Genomic DNA, 17231 nt, shown 5'->3' on the forward strand with positions numbered 1-17231 from the left:
TCTAAACATGCATAGGATTGAGCCCTAACTGGATAAAGTCTAAGATATTTTAGAATGCTTCTGGTGTCTAAATCCTATTCTAGGTTAATCCTGTGCTGGAATTAAAGCTGCACTACCTTATTTAAATGGATTCCCAATTGCTTTTAGCCTAGCCAAACTGTTGATAAAGAAATAAAATAAGTTCAGGTCTTTTATTTTGTTTCATGTAGTCAGAAGTCTAGAGCCTTTTCATTTTGGGAAGAAAAAAGTAAACCAAAGCGAGTGTAGTAAATTAATCTGTTAAACACATTTATTGAATTATTAACAGTAACCAAACACAATGTATGACCTTTGTAAAACAAGAAACAGAAAAATGGATTAATTCCAGTCTTGGCAGTTCCTACTACAGATATGTGATGACGGGAAAATATTTCAATTTCCTTTATATTCTTCAGTGATCTATTTACAATACTTATCTCAATATCTGTCCATTATTAAATAAACAGAAGGAGCATGATCCAGAAATAAGTTTCCCTTACAGTCTTCTAGTTCTGCTTTGCCAGTAACCAGTAATGAGTGTGATATAATGAGAGCTTTCCAAGGATTACTTGGCACACAGAACACAAATCCACTTGGATGTGGTAGTGAACCACCATTTTTAATGGGGGGATGATGGGAGGGGGGAGAAGAGAGGAAGGGAACAGAGAAGGAATTTCATATGTACAAAGTCTGAAAAGTCTTTTCCTTGTGAGCTATCGTAGTTTCAGGAAAACAGTATCAAAATTGTAATCAGGTTAACAGTAGATATTGTCTTTATTTTTTGTTATGACTGACCATATGAATAAATTTCATTTAGCTGAATTCCCAACTTGGCATCCTTTTTGTTGGAGCAGGGCTACACGCGCGCCATCTATGAAGTACAAAGACCGAAGACTGAATGAGGCTGGGGCGTTCTGTATTACGTCAATTCACAGTAGTAGCATTCCTCTGAGGTTAAGAGTTCTTCCTGCTTTTGTCTTAATTACTTGAGGAGCCATTCATTTACTGAAACGGAAAAGCGACATACAGGTTTCCACAATGACATCATAAAAAGCATCCATGTAACTACCCTAGAAGGCCACGTAGGAGTGCCTTCTAGGGTAGTTACAAAGGAAGAAACAAAAAGAAGTATTATGTGGCTTCCAAGGTTGTTTTCAGCACCAGAAGTGTGTGTGTGGTGTGTGTGGGTGCGTGTGTGTACGAGAGAGTGGGAGAAAGAAAATGGAAGAATGTGATATCAGGGGAAACAATCAAATAAAAATTATTCATTTCATTCCTTGTAGACATGAAAGTCCATTGGACCAGTTGATGTCTGAAAGCAGAATATTTTATAGCAGTGGCATATTTTAATGGTTGTGGTAGTAAGATACACTGTGAGCCATGGGCCTTTTTACTTAAGTTAGGTAATTTGTCAGTGTCTAGGCACAAAATAGGCCTGGATACAATTCTAATACTTATCTAAGAGAACAATCCTATGGTCCTTGGGCGAGTGTCCCAGGGGTCATGGATGGCTTGGAAAACCCTTCCAAGGTCAGAAGGGGGAGTATGAGATCCCCATTCCCTTGTAGCCAGCACAGAGAGAACTATGCCAGTCTTCTAGTCTCTTCAAGGCTGGACAACTGACCTCAGAGAAGGAGAAAAGGGAGCATTCCAGCAGGAAGAGGAGACCGGAGAGGCCAGGATACGATTTATTCTAAGCCTCCTCCAGCCTCCTTCCCTCCCCCTCCAAAGCACCGAAAAGCCCACCTAGTGAAATATAGGAGATTGGAGGCTGGGGCGGCTGGGGGCAGGGGCTGCCTCCACCATTCCTCCTACCCAACCAGCTTCAGCCCACCAGGGCACAGGAATCTTGGAAGCCTCCGAGTTCGGGGGATGCACCCTGCGTGCTCGTCAGCCTCCGAACCCTGAGGCTGACAAGTATCCAGTGCAGAGCAAGAGGTAGGTGGTGCCTCCTGCTCTGCATTTTAGCTAGTCAGGCGATTCCACCCATCTCATGGAGGCTTCAGGGAGGGGACGGGGAGGAGGCTGGGGACAGCTGGGGATACCTTGTAGCCCCACATCCCCAGTGCCCTCCCCGTCCCCATTCGCCCCCTATGAGCATGCATTTGTGAGCTTGTACCAGCAGCCAGCGTGGTTCTTTCTGTGCTGGCTGTGAGCGGGTGGGAGAAGGGGCACAGAGCATGGTTTCCTGGTTTCGAGCCTGGAACCCTGTCTCTGAGCTCAGAGCCAGGAAACCAAAATGTCCGATGTCCCCCAGACGCTGTCTAGGGAACATAGGATTGTTCCCCAACTGACTTTTTTCATTGGTTGCTTTGTCATTAAACTTTTTTTAAAATAACTTCTCTTCTTTTGGGGTTTATAAGAGACACAGGCTATCCCCTAGTACATTTGTGGAGAATTCTTCAGAAGAGATCACTTCCCATATGTAGACATTTCAGTGTTTCGAGCACTTTTGTTTTTAACTCAATATCTTTGTTTGTCCTCCTCCAGCTTACGCAGATGGTCAGATTTCACCTGTCACCATTTGATTCATATTACTTTTTCCCATATGCATTATTTGGTTGAATTTGTAGAGATCTGTTGCGAATGTTTTGGGGAGGGACCATAGCTTGGTGGTAGAACACACGGTTAGCATATGGAAAGTCCCAGGTTCTATCTCCAGTCAAATAGTCACAGAGCAGGTAACGGTCCTCTCTGGCTGAGACTTGCTGCCCGTCAGAGTAAAAAATCCTGGGCTCTATGAACAAATAGGCTAAATGGTGTAAAGCAGCATCCTATGTTCCTAAGTAAGGTTCCAAGAAACTGTCAAAGCAATCCTTTTAAAATGGAAATAATGTATTGGAACATACCTCTATACTGTAGTTTCTGTGCTCTATTGTTTGGGCAATCTTTCCCCTGTAAACTAAAGTTGATGTTTGTTCGGATACATCGATTGTTGAGAGGCTGGACTGGTCTGAAGTTGTCACTCATACTCAGGAAAATCTGTGAAGGCTGATTCTGGCTTAGCAATCGTAATGAATGCATCTGCACAAACACAAATGGACCCACATAACATAACAAGATTTACATCTGTTCATATTTAGGAGCAAAACCTTGGAGCAAACCCATAACCCAGTAAAAGGTACTGTCAGGCTTGTGTTATTCTGCATTTAAAAAATAATAATAAAATGGAAAAATTCTGTACCATGCAAGGCTGAATACTGCAGCTTTTATATGTCATGCAAAATGCAGGTGTTCAAATTTATTTTGCTTACTTGGCCTAATTTATTCTGCTTCTGGTAGTCATGAGTGAGGGGAAAGGAGCGGCAGAGAACTGAAGCCTTGCTCTGTGAGCCCTGGAAATTGTATCAGTGAACTTGATCCGATAACAACTGCTGAAGTAAAGGTTTTGCAAATCAAACATATTTCTCGTTTAATCTTAGAATCCCTCTCAGGTGTGATTGCAGATGTTAGCTTGAAGAAGCTCTTACATGCTGAAGCTTCATGGGAGGAGGAACAATGTTTCTTGATGAGTGAATAAGCTATGCAGGACAGATGATGACTTGAAGTCCTGCATGTTGTAAAACAGTTGCTTGTTTACCTTTTAAAAATGCCACGTGTGGTGGCACCTGGTATTGCCCCTTTCTTTTCATCTATCTTTTGATCGTTTCAAATGCTTCAGCTGTCTGTGGCATTAAAAGGATAATAAACTGAGGAAGCCCAAGCCACGGAGCTTGTATCATTAGCCTGAGAGAACTATATTCTAGTGATTGGGGGTTCTTTTTTGGGTAAAGTTTGTTTCAGTATTTCAAAACTGTAAAGCACCTTGGATGCAGAAAGGCAGTACCAAAATGTATTAAATAAATAAACAAAAAATGTAGTGGGTTTTTTTACATGAAAATGGGTGGTGGTGGGGGGGGGAGGCCTGCCACCACCATGGTAAACCCCCTTAAGTGCCCCTGAAATAAAGTGAACCATTTTCAGGGAACCATCCCTGAAAACTGTCACCTCCCCCGCCCCCAATCTACCACCCAGAAATGGGGGGGTGTCATTTTGCTGCACCCCCTAGTTAACATGTAAAACAAAACCACTCAGAAATGTATTCAACTTCATAGAACAGAAATGGCAGGTGTAAGACTAAAACTGTGCTTCAGATAGGCCAGTTCTGTTCACAAGTAGGGATGCTGGAGGAATCTGTCTGTGGGGGGTGAAACTCTCCGAACTTTAATCAGCTCAGCCTCCTGGACTCTGGCTTGCTTTCTGACGAGCTGACCTGACTCGATCTGCATCGAGTCAGGCTGGTTTGCAGATTTCCGTTAAAAAAAAAAAAAAGTGTGAAAAGCAATTTGTGTAAATTACGGAAATTGCAACTGGAAGGTGTGCAAACTGTGTTTTACACAAATCACTCCCCCCCCCCAAAAAAAAGTCCCAGGGTTTTGGAAAGAGATCCCAGGCTCTGCTTGCAGATGCTGGCCGAGTTGGGGGTGCCATGGAAGTCTGCCTAGCTCCAAAAGGGTCGGATTTCCCAGTGACGGGTATCCCTACTCACAGGTGAGATAAGAATTGTAGGAAGTTTAAAATGCAATTCTAAATCCACCTTCCTGGAGGATCATCAGTTGATTTAAAAAAACTGATACAAGGAACATTTCAAATTGCAGTTCTGTCTTTCACACATGCACACCAGCACTGAGGGTTTATCAACATGAAGCTGTTAATCTGCTGCATGTACTTTGAGTTTCATAACAGAATTGAGATCTGAGCACTACATGAGGAGCGTTTCCTTTCTTGCTTTTCCAGTACATAACCTCTAGGTGGCACTGTGGTACGGTGGAATAGCACAAATGCACAGGTGGAAAGAGCGTTTTCTTTTGCCATCAGAGATAATAGCCCATTTTCCCTGCCCTAAAAACATTTGCTGAAAGTGGTGTTTACAAACAGAAGTGAAACTGGAGGGCCACAATGTTGTCTAAAGAACCCATAAGCAAATGTGAGTAGGGACTGATGAACACACAATAAATGCCTCATGTAGAAAAGTTCCAAGAGAGGCTCCAAAGCACTTTATGTGGCACAAGTGAAATCAGTCCAAGTCCTGCTTATCTGATAAGCCCTTTAGGTAGGAGCCACTGGTAGAAGGTAGTAGTAGGAAGTGGCCATGACTTCCTATTACGTTTATTTTAAAAGGCATGGTGCGGTCTTGCAAGTGTTACAACATGCACGTCATAGGCTAGCAAATATATAGCTCTGTTTTTTAGAAACCAGTTCAAATTCCTCATGCTTTTCTTGAGGCCTGAGTATTTCAGAAAGTGCCTGAGTCAGATAGATATTTTCCCATCTCAGAAATCTATAATGTGCAAAGAGAGTTCAAGGACAGCTGCATGCTGATGAAGTCTCTGGCTCTGACTACTCAGCTGCCTTCCTGTGATTGTGAATCTGGTAAGTCTGAAGGGCCTCAGGCAATGATTGGCTCACCTACATCTCTGTCACAGAGAAGCTGGCCAGTCAGAAAGGCCTATAACAGGGATGGGCTGAGCTCCTCTGACGCTAAGGTAGGGCAGGTGAAAAATCCTAGGAAAGGAAGGGTAAAAGAAGCAGGGCTGAATAAAAACAAGCTTGCAAGAGGGAGTGCTCCACAAAAGTATGGGAAAGAAAGAAAAGGAAAAGGTGGGAGTCTGAGGAGGAAAAGCAAAAGAAAGAAAGAAAAGAGGATAATGGGCAGAGAGAAGAGGTGCTTATGGCCCGGGGCTGGAGAGGAAGGAAGGCTGAAGTTCACATATTTGAAATAACTAGCCACATCTTTGTCTACAGCAGCCACACCCAATGTTGTGAACTCCAGATGTTTTAGATGACAGTTCCCAGCATTCCTGACCATTGGCAATGCTGGCTGGAGCTGATCAGAGTTGAAGTGCAAAACAGGGCACCAGGCTGGGGAAGGTTGTTCTACACACCTCTTCTTTATTCTGACTTCACATATGACGTTACAAGGACACCAATTCATTCTTCTAACAGGTCAAGCGTTACATCCCACAGTCGATTTTATTTTACCTGCATCCTTGTTATGTAGACAGGTTTGTTCATTAGTATCCAACTTGCTGTTTCATAGCAGGGTGGAATCGTCATTGACCCATCATATGTAATGAAACTAGAGGTTTCGGGGTAAAGTTCTTCAATATTAAGTCCCTGCAGTAAGTATGCATCATCTAGGGAAGAAATTGTGGTGAAATTATTAGCAGAAAGCAGCATTCAAGCTCACAAGATGAATGTTGTTGTCCTTTACATAAAGGATATAAAGTCTAATTTTGATACAAAGGGACCTAATGCAAGGAACCCCATGTACTTCTAGTCCAATCTTACAATTCCAAAGAAGTTAGGCCTAGACCCCATGGCCTACATGTCCCCTCATCCCGACTCATACAAAAAGAAAAGCCACTGGAGCACAACGCAGCAGCATGGGGTATGGCTGGGCTGGCTTTCACCCCTGGGCCTCATGCACCCAACCCAATGGAAACCAGTGGCCCATGGACCTTTGAAGGTGGCCTCGCCTTCTCAGGACAGCAGTTCTGGCAGACCTCCCACCCTAATCTAAACAGCACAATGGTCAACCATTGGCTGAGTAGGATTTTTTTTTGACTTTCAGAATGGAACTGTTTCCACTCTGCACTCTTGGGTGGGGAATCACTTATTTAAAAATGTGGACTGTTTGGATGGATTCCCTACCAGATACGGTTACATGGGCAGGTTCAATGTGGGGGAGGGAGACGGAGAGAGAGCTATCATGAATTGGGACCATTTCTGAAACGAGACGCGTCACCTTCCTGAATAACCTATTTCCCAAAACTTGAAGGGGAAAACCCCTTTTGAATATGGGATTGGTAGATCCTCAGTCAGAATGAATTATCTTTACACAAAGGAAATTGAACAGACGTCAATTATACAGGGAACGTATGGATCCTTTCCCTTCATTTAAGATCTCTATTCTTTACAAAAACGGAATAGAACATATTAATAAAAGACAATATGAATAAGGAAACAAAAAAGGGAAAATAAATCAAATAGTAGCTCCTAATGCCCTTCTCTTCCCAATAATTCCAAACTTAGGAATCAGGTCCTCCAAAAGCAGGCAGGCAGCCTCCCTTTTCACAAGCAAGCCTCCTCCTTTTAATTTATTTATATTTGCCTTCCTAGAGGTTAGCCTGCCCTTCAATTTCCAAACAAGCAGTCTTATCTCTCTACCCTAGGGGGAAGATTTATGTTATGACTAGCCGTAGGTTTTCAGAGGCTGTCAGGCATCAATTAATAAAACATTGCTATTTTTCCAGCCATTTCTGGCATTGTACGCATGTTGAGAGAAAAAGAAAGTGAAAGGGCAAACACAGTCCTTGGTACATCCTGGAGTCCAGGTAAGCCAACTTCTGCTTGGACTGATAACCTCATCACCATTAGCTGAACTTTGATGGGGGGGGGCAGTCACATGCAGCTCCCCTTCACACAGAGTTTCTGTGCTAGAATCAGATGCTCCTGAGACACCTGTTATGGAAACTCTGTGCAAATGCAGGATCTGCATGGCCTGATCCAGCCAAAGTTAAACAAGTTGAGGGCCCACTGATGTCAGTGGGAGGGATTCAAGCACATGCTTAACTTAATTCAATCTTTGTGAATTCCTATAAAAAACAACACAATCTGCACCTCTTACACTAGGGGCGGGGAACCGTTTTTGGCCCAAAAGCTGGATTCTATTTTCGAGAAGCCCTGGGGTGTCACTTTCCACTGGGGGGCTGGGCCACAGGCAAAGTTGGGCAGGGCTGAAAAATCCAACCTTCCCCAAATTCCATTGTTACCAATTTATAGTAGGAGACATGTCTGCCCAGAAGTAAGCAGGACAAGCATCTGCATGTCTACTCACAAGTAAGCAGGAAAGAATAACTCAGCAGCATGTCTGAACAGCATCGCAAGTACCAAACATCTGCTGTGAAGTAAGCAGAACAAACCTCTGCAGGACTTGTCTCAGAAGGAAGCAGGACTGAAACACTTTGATGTTAAATTGTTTTTATTGATTGTATGCTGACCTGAGACTTGATATGGGGCAGGTTAGAAATATTTTGATAGACTACATAATGTCAGGCATGAACAAGTCCTTCAGTTACTCTAGCTTCCATAGCATGAGGGTGCAAAGTTGTGTGTGTGTGTGTGTTTTCATCAGTGATTTACTCCACTGAGGTCGTTAGGGATACATGACATCATGGCCATCCAGCAGCCACCCTGGAGCTTATCAGGGAAGAACCAAATTTCCTGAGATTGCTTAAAGTCTGATTCTTTTCCTTTTCTCCCTGGCATAGTTGTTGTGTGCCCTAACCCTCGCATTTAGCTCGGGTATGCTAGCTGTGCCCAGGGGTGTGCCTTTCACTGTGACCCCAGTCAAGGGGGTTTCTTCCCATTGTGCTGAATGAGGCTTGCCCTCTGAATGACCACAGAAATAACAGAGAAGCCTCTCAATTGACACAGTACATTTTAAAGCCCAATTCCTGAAGTGCGATTAAGCGTGATCTCGAGGCTCCAATTCATTGCCTTAGGAAGTAACTACTTCACAGCTTCTTTATAGAGATCCTGTGTGTTAAAATGCAGGCTGGTTCCCATCAATTTCCCACAACACACCCATTAGTGTCTCCTCAGAAGTAACCCCCATTGTGGTCAATGAGGCTTGTCTTTGAATGCCCACATCAGAACTTACAGAGATCCCACTCAACTGAAATTGCACACTTTAAAGCCCAATTCCTTAAGTGCAATTAAGCACGATCTTGAGGCTCCAATTCATTGCCTTAGGAAGTAAGTACTTCACAGCTTCCTTATAGAGATCCTGCGGGGTACAATGGGGGCTGGTTTCTGTCTTTGTGTTTACTGCTCTCTTTCCCACAACAAACCCATTAGTGTCTCCTCAGAAGTAACTCCCGTTATGGTCAATGAGGTCCTGTGGGTTAAAATGGGGGCTGGTTTCCATCTTTGTGTTCTCCTCCCCCTTCCCAGCACAAGCATATGTGTGTCTACTTGGAAGTAACTCCCACTGTGCTCAGTGAGGTTTGCTCCTGAAATGCAGGCACATCTGGACTTACAGAGGAAAAGAGAAGGGGAGGGGAGAGGGAGGAAGCCTCTCTTGTTGGTTGAGCAGCCCCTGCCAGTCTGATGACATTCACTCCAACCCCCACCCCCACCAGGAAGTATGTTCTGTGAAGCGATTTTTACTGCTCTGGAGAATCTGCTCATGGAGCCCTGCTCACAGAAAAGCCGATTCCTTTTAAAAATTCCAGTACTCCTCCATTAGCTTCTCCTTCCGTTGTCACGGAAACATGGCCCAAGTCCTCCAGCCAGAATTTGAGTTTATTTTTATTTTTTTAAAAGTAAAACTGCATTTTTTGCATTAGTTGCTGGTGATACCATGTTTTGGAAAAGATCACTATCCTTTTTTGTTGGTGGGGGGGGGGAAGAGAAGGGGCTTGATTAACAATTATTATTTTTGTTCAACACATCCTGGAAAGGCCAAGAGTGTTTAGATTTAATTACCCTTGCACTGCAGAAAAAGATTGTTCTACCTTGTTAAGGTTAATGTATGATAATAAAGCTGCTCAGTGAAGCCCCAATGCCCTTTAGTGTGCGCAGTGGGAGTGCGGAAGGCACTGAGATTTCACTCGGAATGCTCAAGCCGATGAGAAAATATGCTTTTAAGAAATGACTGGGCTTCCCACTTTTTCTTTTTTAACACATCCTTCCTTCCTTGCTAATTAATGAGCCATCCCTTTGTAGAAGATTTCAGAGTGAGCATGTTATGTGCTCAGCCTATAAATAGGAGATCCAGCCCGCAAGAGCCATCTGAGCAGGTCAGTACCTCTCGTGCTGTCTGTATTTATACAGCAAAGGGTTTAACCATCTCTTACTGTGATCTCCTTCACAACAGCCCTATTGGATAGCTTTTATACTCATTTTATAGGTGGGGAACTGAGGCTAACAGCACAGTCCTATGCATGTATACTCAGAAGTGTGTTTCGCAGGTTGTCAGGCACCTTTCGTTCCATCATTCACCCATCGATGGGACTGGATTTTTTTTTAGGTTCCAAGTTTGAGCAAATTCACCTGTGCAAAAATGTGCAAATTCTCCCCAAATGCACATTTTCACATTTTAGCTTGGGGGAAATTCACATTTTTGCCTGTTTTTTATATTTTTTTGCGTATTTCCCTACAATGAAATTTGCGCAAAATTCCTGAAGGCTAGAAAATGGTCCGCAACTCCGTAGAATCCGCCCAATAGTGAAAAGGTGGTCTGCTGCAGAATCCATAGGTCAGATTCATAAAAATCCAAACTTATTTGGTTCTGTTGTGGATTTCTCTGACATCCCTACTCAGAAGTAAGCCCCACTGGGTTCAATGGGGCTTACTCCCAGCTAAGTGTGTATGGGACTGCACCTTAAGAATGTTTTGCCCAAAGCCATGCTAAGTGGCAGAGATCAGACCTGAACTGGTCTGCTAGACTGAAATGCCACCCTCTCATCTTTGGAGCAGAGTGGCACTTGGGGGCACTTTTGCACCACCAGTCAAAATGTGCCACAACCACATTTCAGACCTTGCATGATACTCCCAGGTATTCCTTCTAACTGAGAACTGTGAAGTATCCTGTGCCTGCACAGAATGCATGGGTCAAAACAGAAAGAGCTGCTTTAGGCATGTCTAGCGGTGAGTTTAGAGTTCTTTAGATCTTGGCCAACGGGGGGAGGGACTTTCCACTGTGTGTGTGTGTTGTGGTTCCCTGGTGGGAAGGAAAGTACGTAGCCTCCATGGAATTAGAACGAAACTACACAAAGAAGATTCACAAAATGTAGTGGAAGGGATGAGTGGGTGAGCAGCATTGTTCATCACTAATCTGATCACAGGAAAATATGCAATAGGTGTCTATGACACTAAGCTTCAAAACATATGTTCCTCCTGTCACAGAAGCACAAACTTGTGATCAGGTATGGAAACCAGGATGTGCAACTAGTGTGCATTTATTGCACAATCATGTGTAAAGCCCATGGTACCCAAACTTGTCAGCACATAAGGAGCTGCCTTATACTGAGTCAGACCACTCGATCCATCTAGCTCAGTACTGTCGACACTGACTAGCAGCAGTGGCTCTCCAGGGAGGACTGTTCACAGCCCTACCTGGAGTTGATGGGGATCGAACCTGGGGCGTTCTGCATGCAAAGCAAGTGCTCTACCACTGAGCCACAGCCCCTCCTCCTGTAGCTAGCAGTCTTGCTGAATTGTAATAGTATTTTGATTCAGTAAGAATGTTAATAGTTAATGCTAGCATTCTGATTCTGTAGTAGGGCTCGAGACTAGAATCTAACAAATCAAACTACATTCGACAATGTGCAAGCAAATGCAGATTAAAACCACAGGCTAAGATTTCTCCATACACAGCACATACAACTGTGTTCAGCATAAACCTCTTAATTAGCACTTTCTGAAGGTATGTAATGCTCCTATATACCTAATGCAGATAAAAATGTATGACTCTAAGAGCAACATTTAAATGGGGGAGAATAACACTTATAGATTACTTCAAAAATGGAAAGCAAAGCAAAGTTAAAACAAGAGAGGAGGTAGTGAAATGTATAATAGGAAATGCAGACCTGGCCCACACTCTTACAGGACTCAGGTTTTACCTTTTCTTTAGCCACTTGCCACATTTGCACATTCTGCTAAATCAGGGGCACACAACTCATGGTCTGCCAGCTGCATGCAGCCCCATCTTCAAATGCCCCCTCCCATGGGCCCCCCGGCACCACCTCCCAGACTTGGTCCTTTTGTCTGGGCTGCTGGAGGGAGATGGCAATCGCAGTGCACTCGAAATGTGCTGAGTGGCACTCATTCCCCCTCCCCCTCCCTTCTCAGTCTTTTGCTGCCCCCTCGAAGGTGCCACGCTGTGGAAGAGAGCCTTGCCAGAGCTGCTGGCAGCCTTCCAGCCCCCTGTTGCTGCTTCCCCCCAGAATGCTGCGCCCGTCCTAGACCCAGCTGGGCTATTCTTCGTCTTGCTTTGCTCGACCAACAGCATCGGGCTGTGGTGGTGCTTAGCTGAGATGGAGCCCTGAGGGGAAGTCCCCAGAATGGGCTCTCTAAACGGGAGGAAGAAAAAGAGCTCAGGGGAGGGCTGTCTGCTCCCCAGTCTATCTTCACACTTGTGACAGGAAGCCCTAGTTTAACTGGAGGTGGGGGTGGAGAGAAGGATCTCCACTCTCTTCCCCAGAGAGCCTTACACAGATCACTCCCTGCTGGAAAGTGCAATCTGTAGCAGGATCGTTGGGAGAGGGGTGGAGAGAAAGGTGCGCGTGTGTATGCAAGACCCCCACCCCAGCATCACATGAGGCCCCCAGGGCTGAGCTTAGCATAGTGTGCCTGAGCAGGAAGGAGTCACAGTGAGCACAGGGCTCACATACCCCTCCCTGTTCCCCTCCCAAGTGGAAGCTTTTACTTTTGCTGCTTACTACTAACTATGGTTAATTTTGAACAAGCCAAATGCAAAACATGACCTTCAAATTAAATATAATGTTAACTGTATTTCCTGGTTTGTTTCAGGCCTGTCTAGTGGGCAGCAGACTGAAGTACAAGCCAGGGACAAGCCAGGAGTCAGGAATGAGCCAGTTGGCAGGATCGAGGAGCAAACCAAGAGGCAGGGCCAAAGACTAACCAAGGATACAGGAACAGGTACCAGAGTTCAGGAAGAACCTGTTGCTCAAGCAAAGCTCAGGTGCATCAGAATGCCCTTATACACTCTCCTGCCCAGAAGTGGCCATTGCGCAGCCTGGGTGGGAGAAGTCAGCCCAGCTGTGAAAGTAGGGCTGTACAGGGACCCCCAAACTGCCTTGGAGGCCGCTTTGGGGCTTCTGAGGCAGGCCTGATTCACTTCAGACTGATTTAGACCCCCCCAACCTGCTTTGGCCTCTGGGGCCGAAGAGGGATTCCGATGCCCGAATCCCATTTGGCCCCCTGCTGTGCGAGCCCCCATGCCAACAGCCATCTTCCTGTTCCAGGGAGTTGTCACTGTTGTCATCGCCAGATCCTGGGCCCTTGGGATGCATGCCAGCAGCTATTCTCTTGTTCCAGGGAGTCGCCATTTTTTAAATGGCGACTCCCTGGAACAGGAAGATGGCTGCTGGTGCGCATCCTGAGGGCCCAGTAAGGAGCTGGGGGCTGGGCAGTGGCAGTGGTGCAGCTGGCCTTCTGGATTGCTCTGAAGCACTGCCGAAGTGCTGCCAAATCCCAGCCTGATTTCTGCCGCTCCTGTTTCACCTCAGAAGCAGCCCGAAGAGCCCTGCTTTGGCTCAGATCTCGGGCTTTGAGCTGAAGCGGTGCATAGCCCTACTGGAAAGTTCTTTGCTGAGAAACTACCACCTGCAATTCAGTGATTCACCACATGGGACAGCGGCATACAGTTCCTGACACTTCACTCTTATGCACTGCAGTTATGCACTTCACACATGGGGCAGTGGTTGGCAGTTCCTGACATTTCAGATGACATGGGAAGAAGCTATGCTTAACTGAAAGGTTCCGAACCCCTCCTCTTGGCTGTGTGGGAGGAGAGGGGGATGCGCAAGCCTGAGGCTGGCTGCAGCTCATGCATGCCATGCTAATCCAGGGGTAGGCAACCCAGTGCCCTACAGATGTGTTGTACTACACCTCCCATAATCCCTGACTTGGGCTGATGGGAGTTGTATTGCAAAATATCTAGAAGGCATCAGGTTGCCTATCCCCCATGCTAAATCATGTTTTAGCATGAAGTGCAAATGTAGCCACAGTGCTTGTTTAACTCAGGGGGCTTCAGCCTCAGTTGTCAAATTAAATACAACTTCTGCAAAACAGTTTGCGTTCGTGCTTCACTTTTTCACACCCCACCCTTGTAGCTCATTTTATGGGGCCCTGGAAAGTGGAGTAGGATATGACACTTCGAAAAGTACAGCTGGCAATGTGCTGATCATTTCTTGTGGCAGCATTGGACAAGGGTTCTTTTAAGGATGTATTAATTGACAAGGCATCTCTTGGATTAAGAAGCCAAAAGGAACTCTAGGGCAAGTCTTGTCAAAGGGTGAGATGCTCTCCGTTCATAGGAAGCTGCCTTACACCAGGTCAGACAATTGGCCATCTAGTGCAGTGTTTACAGACCTCAGCAAGAGAGGAAGAGAAAGGCAGAAAAGAGAACTTAGTTTCCTTGATTGGTGTTCTTACTGGCAGCAGCTCGCCAGGGTCTCAGATGGAGAGAAGCCTTCGCCATCCCCTGCTGCTTGTGATAGTTTTAATTGGAGATGCCAGGGACTGAACTCAGGACCTTCTACATGCACAGCATGCACTCTGCCACTGAGCTGTGGTCTCCTCCTCTGCACCTCCCTCATTATGTCTCTTAATTGGACCAGGAGGTGCAGCATGGAGCTCCTCAGTTCAAATCAATATCATACAGAGGGGCTGCGTCCTGCTCCCTGTACTGATTGATAGTACTAGAACGACTGGAGCAAACCTAAATTTTTGCTACCATTTGCCAGCCTGCTGTCCCTTCCTGTGGACTTGCATGACCTGACCACTTCCCCTTTCCTTTCCTTTGTCTGCTCTGAGCATGAAACCCTTCCACAAAAGTGCATCCGAAGTCAAGAATGCCAATGAAACAAAGTTAAAAAAATCTCTAAGCACTGAGGTCTGTCCTCAGAGTTTCTGTTGATAGACCTCAGCAAGAGAGGAAGAGAAAGGCAGAAAACAGAACTTTGTCTCCTTGACTGCTGTACAAAGAGGTGACAGACAGCTGGATTTCCGCCTAATACCTGCAATGCAGTGGCCAGAAGTAATTACCTAGAGAGACGATTATAGGGCAATTGCAGCTCAGCTGCTGCTGCTGAGGCAGTTTGCTAGGTGAAACTGGCAGCAACCTTGGTGTGGCAATGGGGGGGGGGGCTCACATCCTTACCCTTTCCTGGCATGTGTCCTGTCTGACCTGGTTCAAGGAGCCCAGAAAACCAGCAAGGCACATACAAGAAAGGAAGGTCAACGGAAGATGCCCATCAGGGCAAGTCACACCCAGTCCGGTCGAGTGGAGTCAAGTCCCGTAGCATCAGGCCAAGTCAGGTTTGATGCACTGAATGGCAAGGCAAGGTTAGACCAGGCAGGGTCTTTCAGGACCTTGGCCAACACCAAATTAGCTGAGACTCAGCCAAGATGAACTGTTGACTCCGCAACAGTCACAGACTTTCTGAAGCCTTATAAAGGCCAGCAGCTCAAGACCTGCAGTTAGCGCCACCCCGTCAGAGAAGCGGTTTATCTCTTAAAGGGCTACTGCCTGTTTTGGAGCTACTGGCTCCTACGGGGTGGGGGTGATGAAGGCTGTAATGGGCAAGTGTCCTCTGCATTTAAGGAGTCATGAAGAGGCGCATCCTCTGCCCTGGAAGGCCGTGGCATAGCAGGCACTGGGTTAATGGACGGAGTCTCCTCTGCCTCCAAGTCCTCTTCAGAGCCAGAAGACAGGTCAAGGTTGGGGAACATGGTAGCGTGAAGGCAGGCTGCTGATGTCAGCAGGGACAACCTTCTGATCTGCAACTGTCTGCTTGTTTTAGCAACTCCACCCTGCATCCGCCTTATGCAGGCAGGTAACATCCCTCCCCCTGTGCTGCCACCCAGTGGTTTTGCCCAACAATGGTTTTGCCCAGAAAATCACCTCACCCAGTGCCATGGCTGCAGCCTATCTCTCTGGCACAAAATGCCTAAGGCTGCTCCAGCCAGCATATCCCCGCTTGTTGCTTTGGAGGCATTTTGTGTTCCTGAGGAAAGAGGAAGTCATGAATCTGAGCTTGGGTTCCCACCTGCTGCAGTTCTTATTCCCATGCACCTCACCACTCTCGTTCTTGATTCACAATACATTGACTATCTCCTCAAGAGAAGCACTATACAATTTGTGACCAGGCTATTTATAATATGGCATTCTCTCATATGAAGCTGCCTGGGTTTTAAGATCTTCTGGGGAGGCCCTACTCTCAATCCTGCCACCATCAGAAGCATGTTTGGTGCAGACACAAGACAGAGCCTTCTCGGTGGCTGCTCCCAGGCTCTGGAACTCCCTGCCAGTCGAGGCTAAGTTGGCTCCCTCTCTGTCATCCTTCCACTGGCAGGCAAATATATGTTTGTTCAGACAGGCCTTTAGCATGTAAGCTGGTCTGCTGAAGAAGGGTGCTCTGTTCGGTTGGGTGCTGTTGATTTCTTCTGTTGTTGTGTTTTTAATTGTGCTTCTATTTTTTATTATTGTTACTTTTTTGTTTTAACCTGCTTTAATTTATTTCAAATTCATTTATTATTTATTATTGTTAGCTGTCCTGAGTGCCATTTTTGGATGGAAAGACTGGATATAAATGAAACACATACATAAATAATTAAGGGTTCACAAGACACTATTTTAATCTTACAAATAAGCTTTCCAAAGATGGTTGTGTGGGATGGTATTAATACTCATGCGTACATGATGTGACCGAACTGTGGGGGTGGAAAGAGCGGACAGACAAGGCAGGGTGTCCCTGCCAAATATGTGATTTCTGACACTGTTTTGGACCCAGAGTTAGGACCCAATCCTATGTATGTTTAGACAGGAAAAAGTCCTACAACTCCCAGCATTCCCCAGCCAGCCAAGCACCTGAAGATTGCACCCTTAGAGTGGAAAGTTCCTTTGCTCTTTCTCCTATGTGACTGCCTTTCTCTCATTTTTTTTTACATGTTCAGCCCTTACTGGCCTCATGTGATGATTTTGTTTCGAAGCCCAATGGAAGTGTAAAACCATTCCTGTAGCATTACTGAACCACAACGCTGTTACAATTTAACAGCTAGAGATGGCTGAATACACTTGAACCCTATTTGCAATGAAGATTTGTAAGGCAACCATAATTTTGTGGGAATTACGTGTGGCTCAGGGTGATTTTTGTTTTTCAGGCCAATGACTGGTTTCTGACTCACCATAGTTCGTTCTTGTTCTCTCTCTCTGTCTATCTCTCCGCTTCCTACCTGTTCATTATTTATGAAGCATAGAGAGTCATGCACAGCATCAAAGGGCTCAGTCGAAATGAGGCGTTTCAAATTCTAAAGGCCAACTTCTCCTAGTTATCTCCCTATTATTTTTCAGCGAGGCTGCTTGGCTTAAAATGGAGACAGATTCTACTAGATGAATGAAAACCACAAGCCTGGAAATC

At 45.5% G+C, this 17231-nt stretch overlaps 1 protein-coding gene across 2 annotated transcripts in view; it reads right to left on the reverse strand.

The window, feature by feature from the left end:
• Positions 1-263: 263 nt before the first annotated feature.
• CA10 (carbonic anhydrase 10 (inactive)) overlaps positions 264-17231 on the reverse strand; it is a 445075-nt gene continuing 428107 nt past the window's right edge. For both annotated transcript variants that reach the window (XM_084832322.1, XM_084832323.1), the window contains exons 8-10: positions 6040-6194; positions 2868-3042; positions 264-1023 (exon numbers count right to left, since the gene is read on the reverse strand). In XM_084832322.1, coding sequence (XP_084688448.1) covers positions 1001-1023; positions 2868-3042; positions 6040-6194 — 353 coding nt within the window. In that variant the 3' untranslated portion in view covers positions 264-1000. The remainder of the gene's footprint in view (positions 1024-2867; positions 3043-6039; positions 6195-17231) is intronic.

Source organism: Heloderma suspectum, chromosome 2, assembly GCF_057233095.1.
Source record: "Heloderma suspectum isolate Gila_16-S chromosome 2, 16-S_ref, whole genome shotgun sequence".
Lineage (NCBI taxonomy): Eukaryota > Metazoa > Chordata > Lepidosauria > Squamata > Helodermatidae > Heloderma > Heloderma suspectum.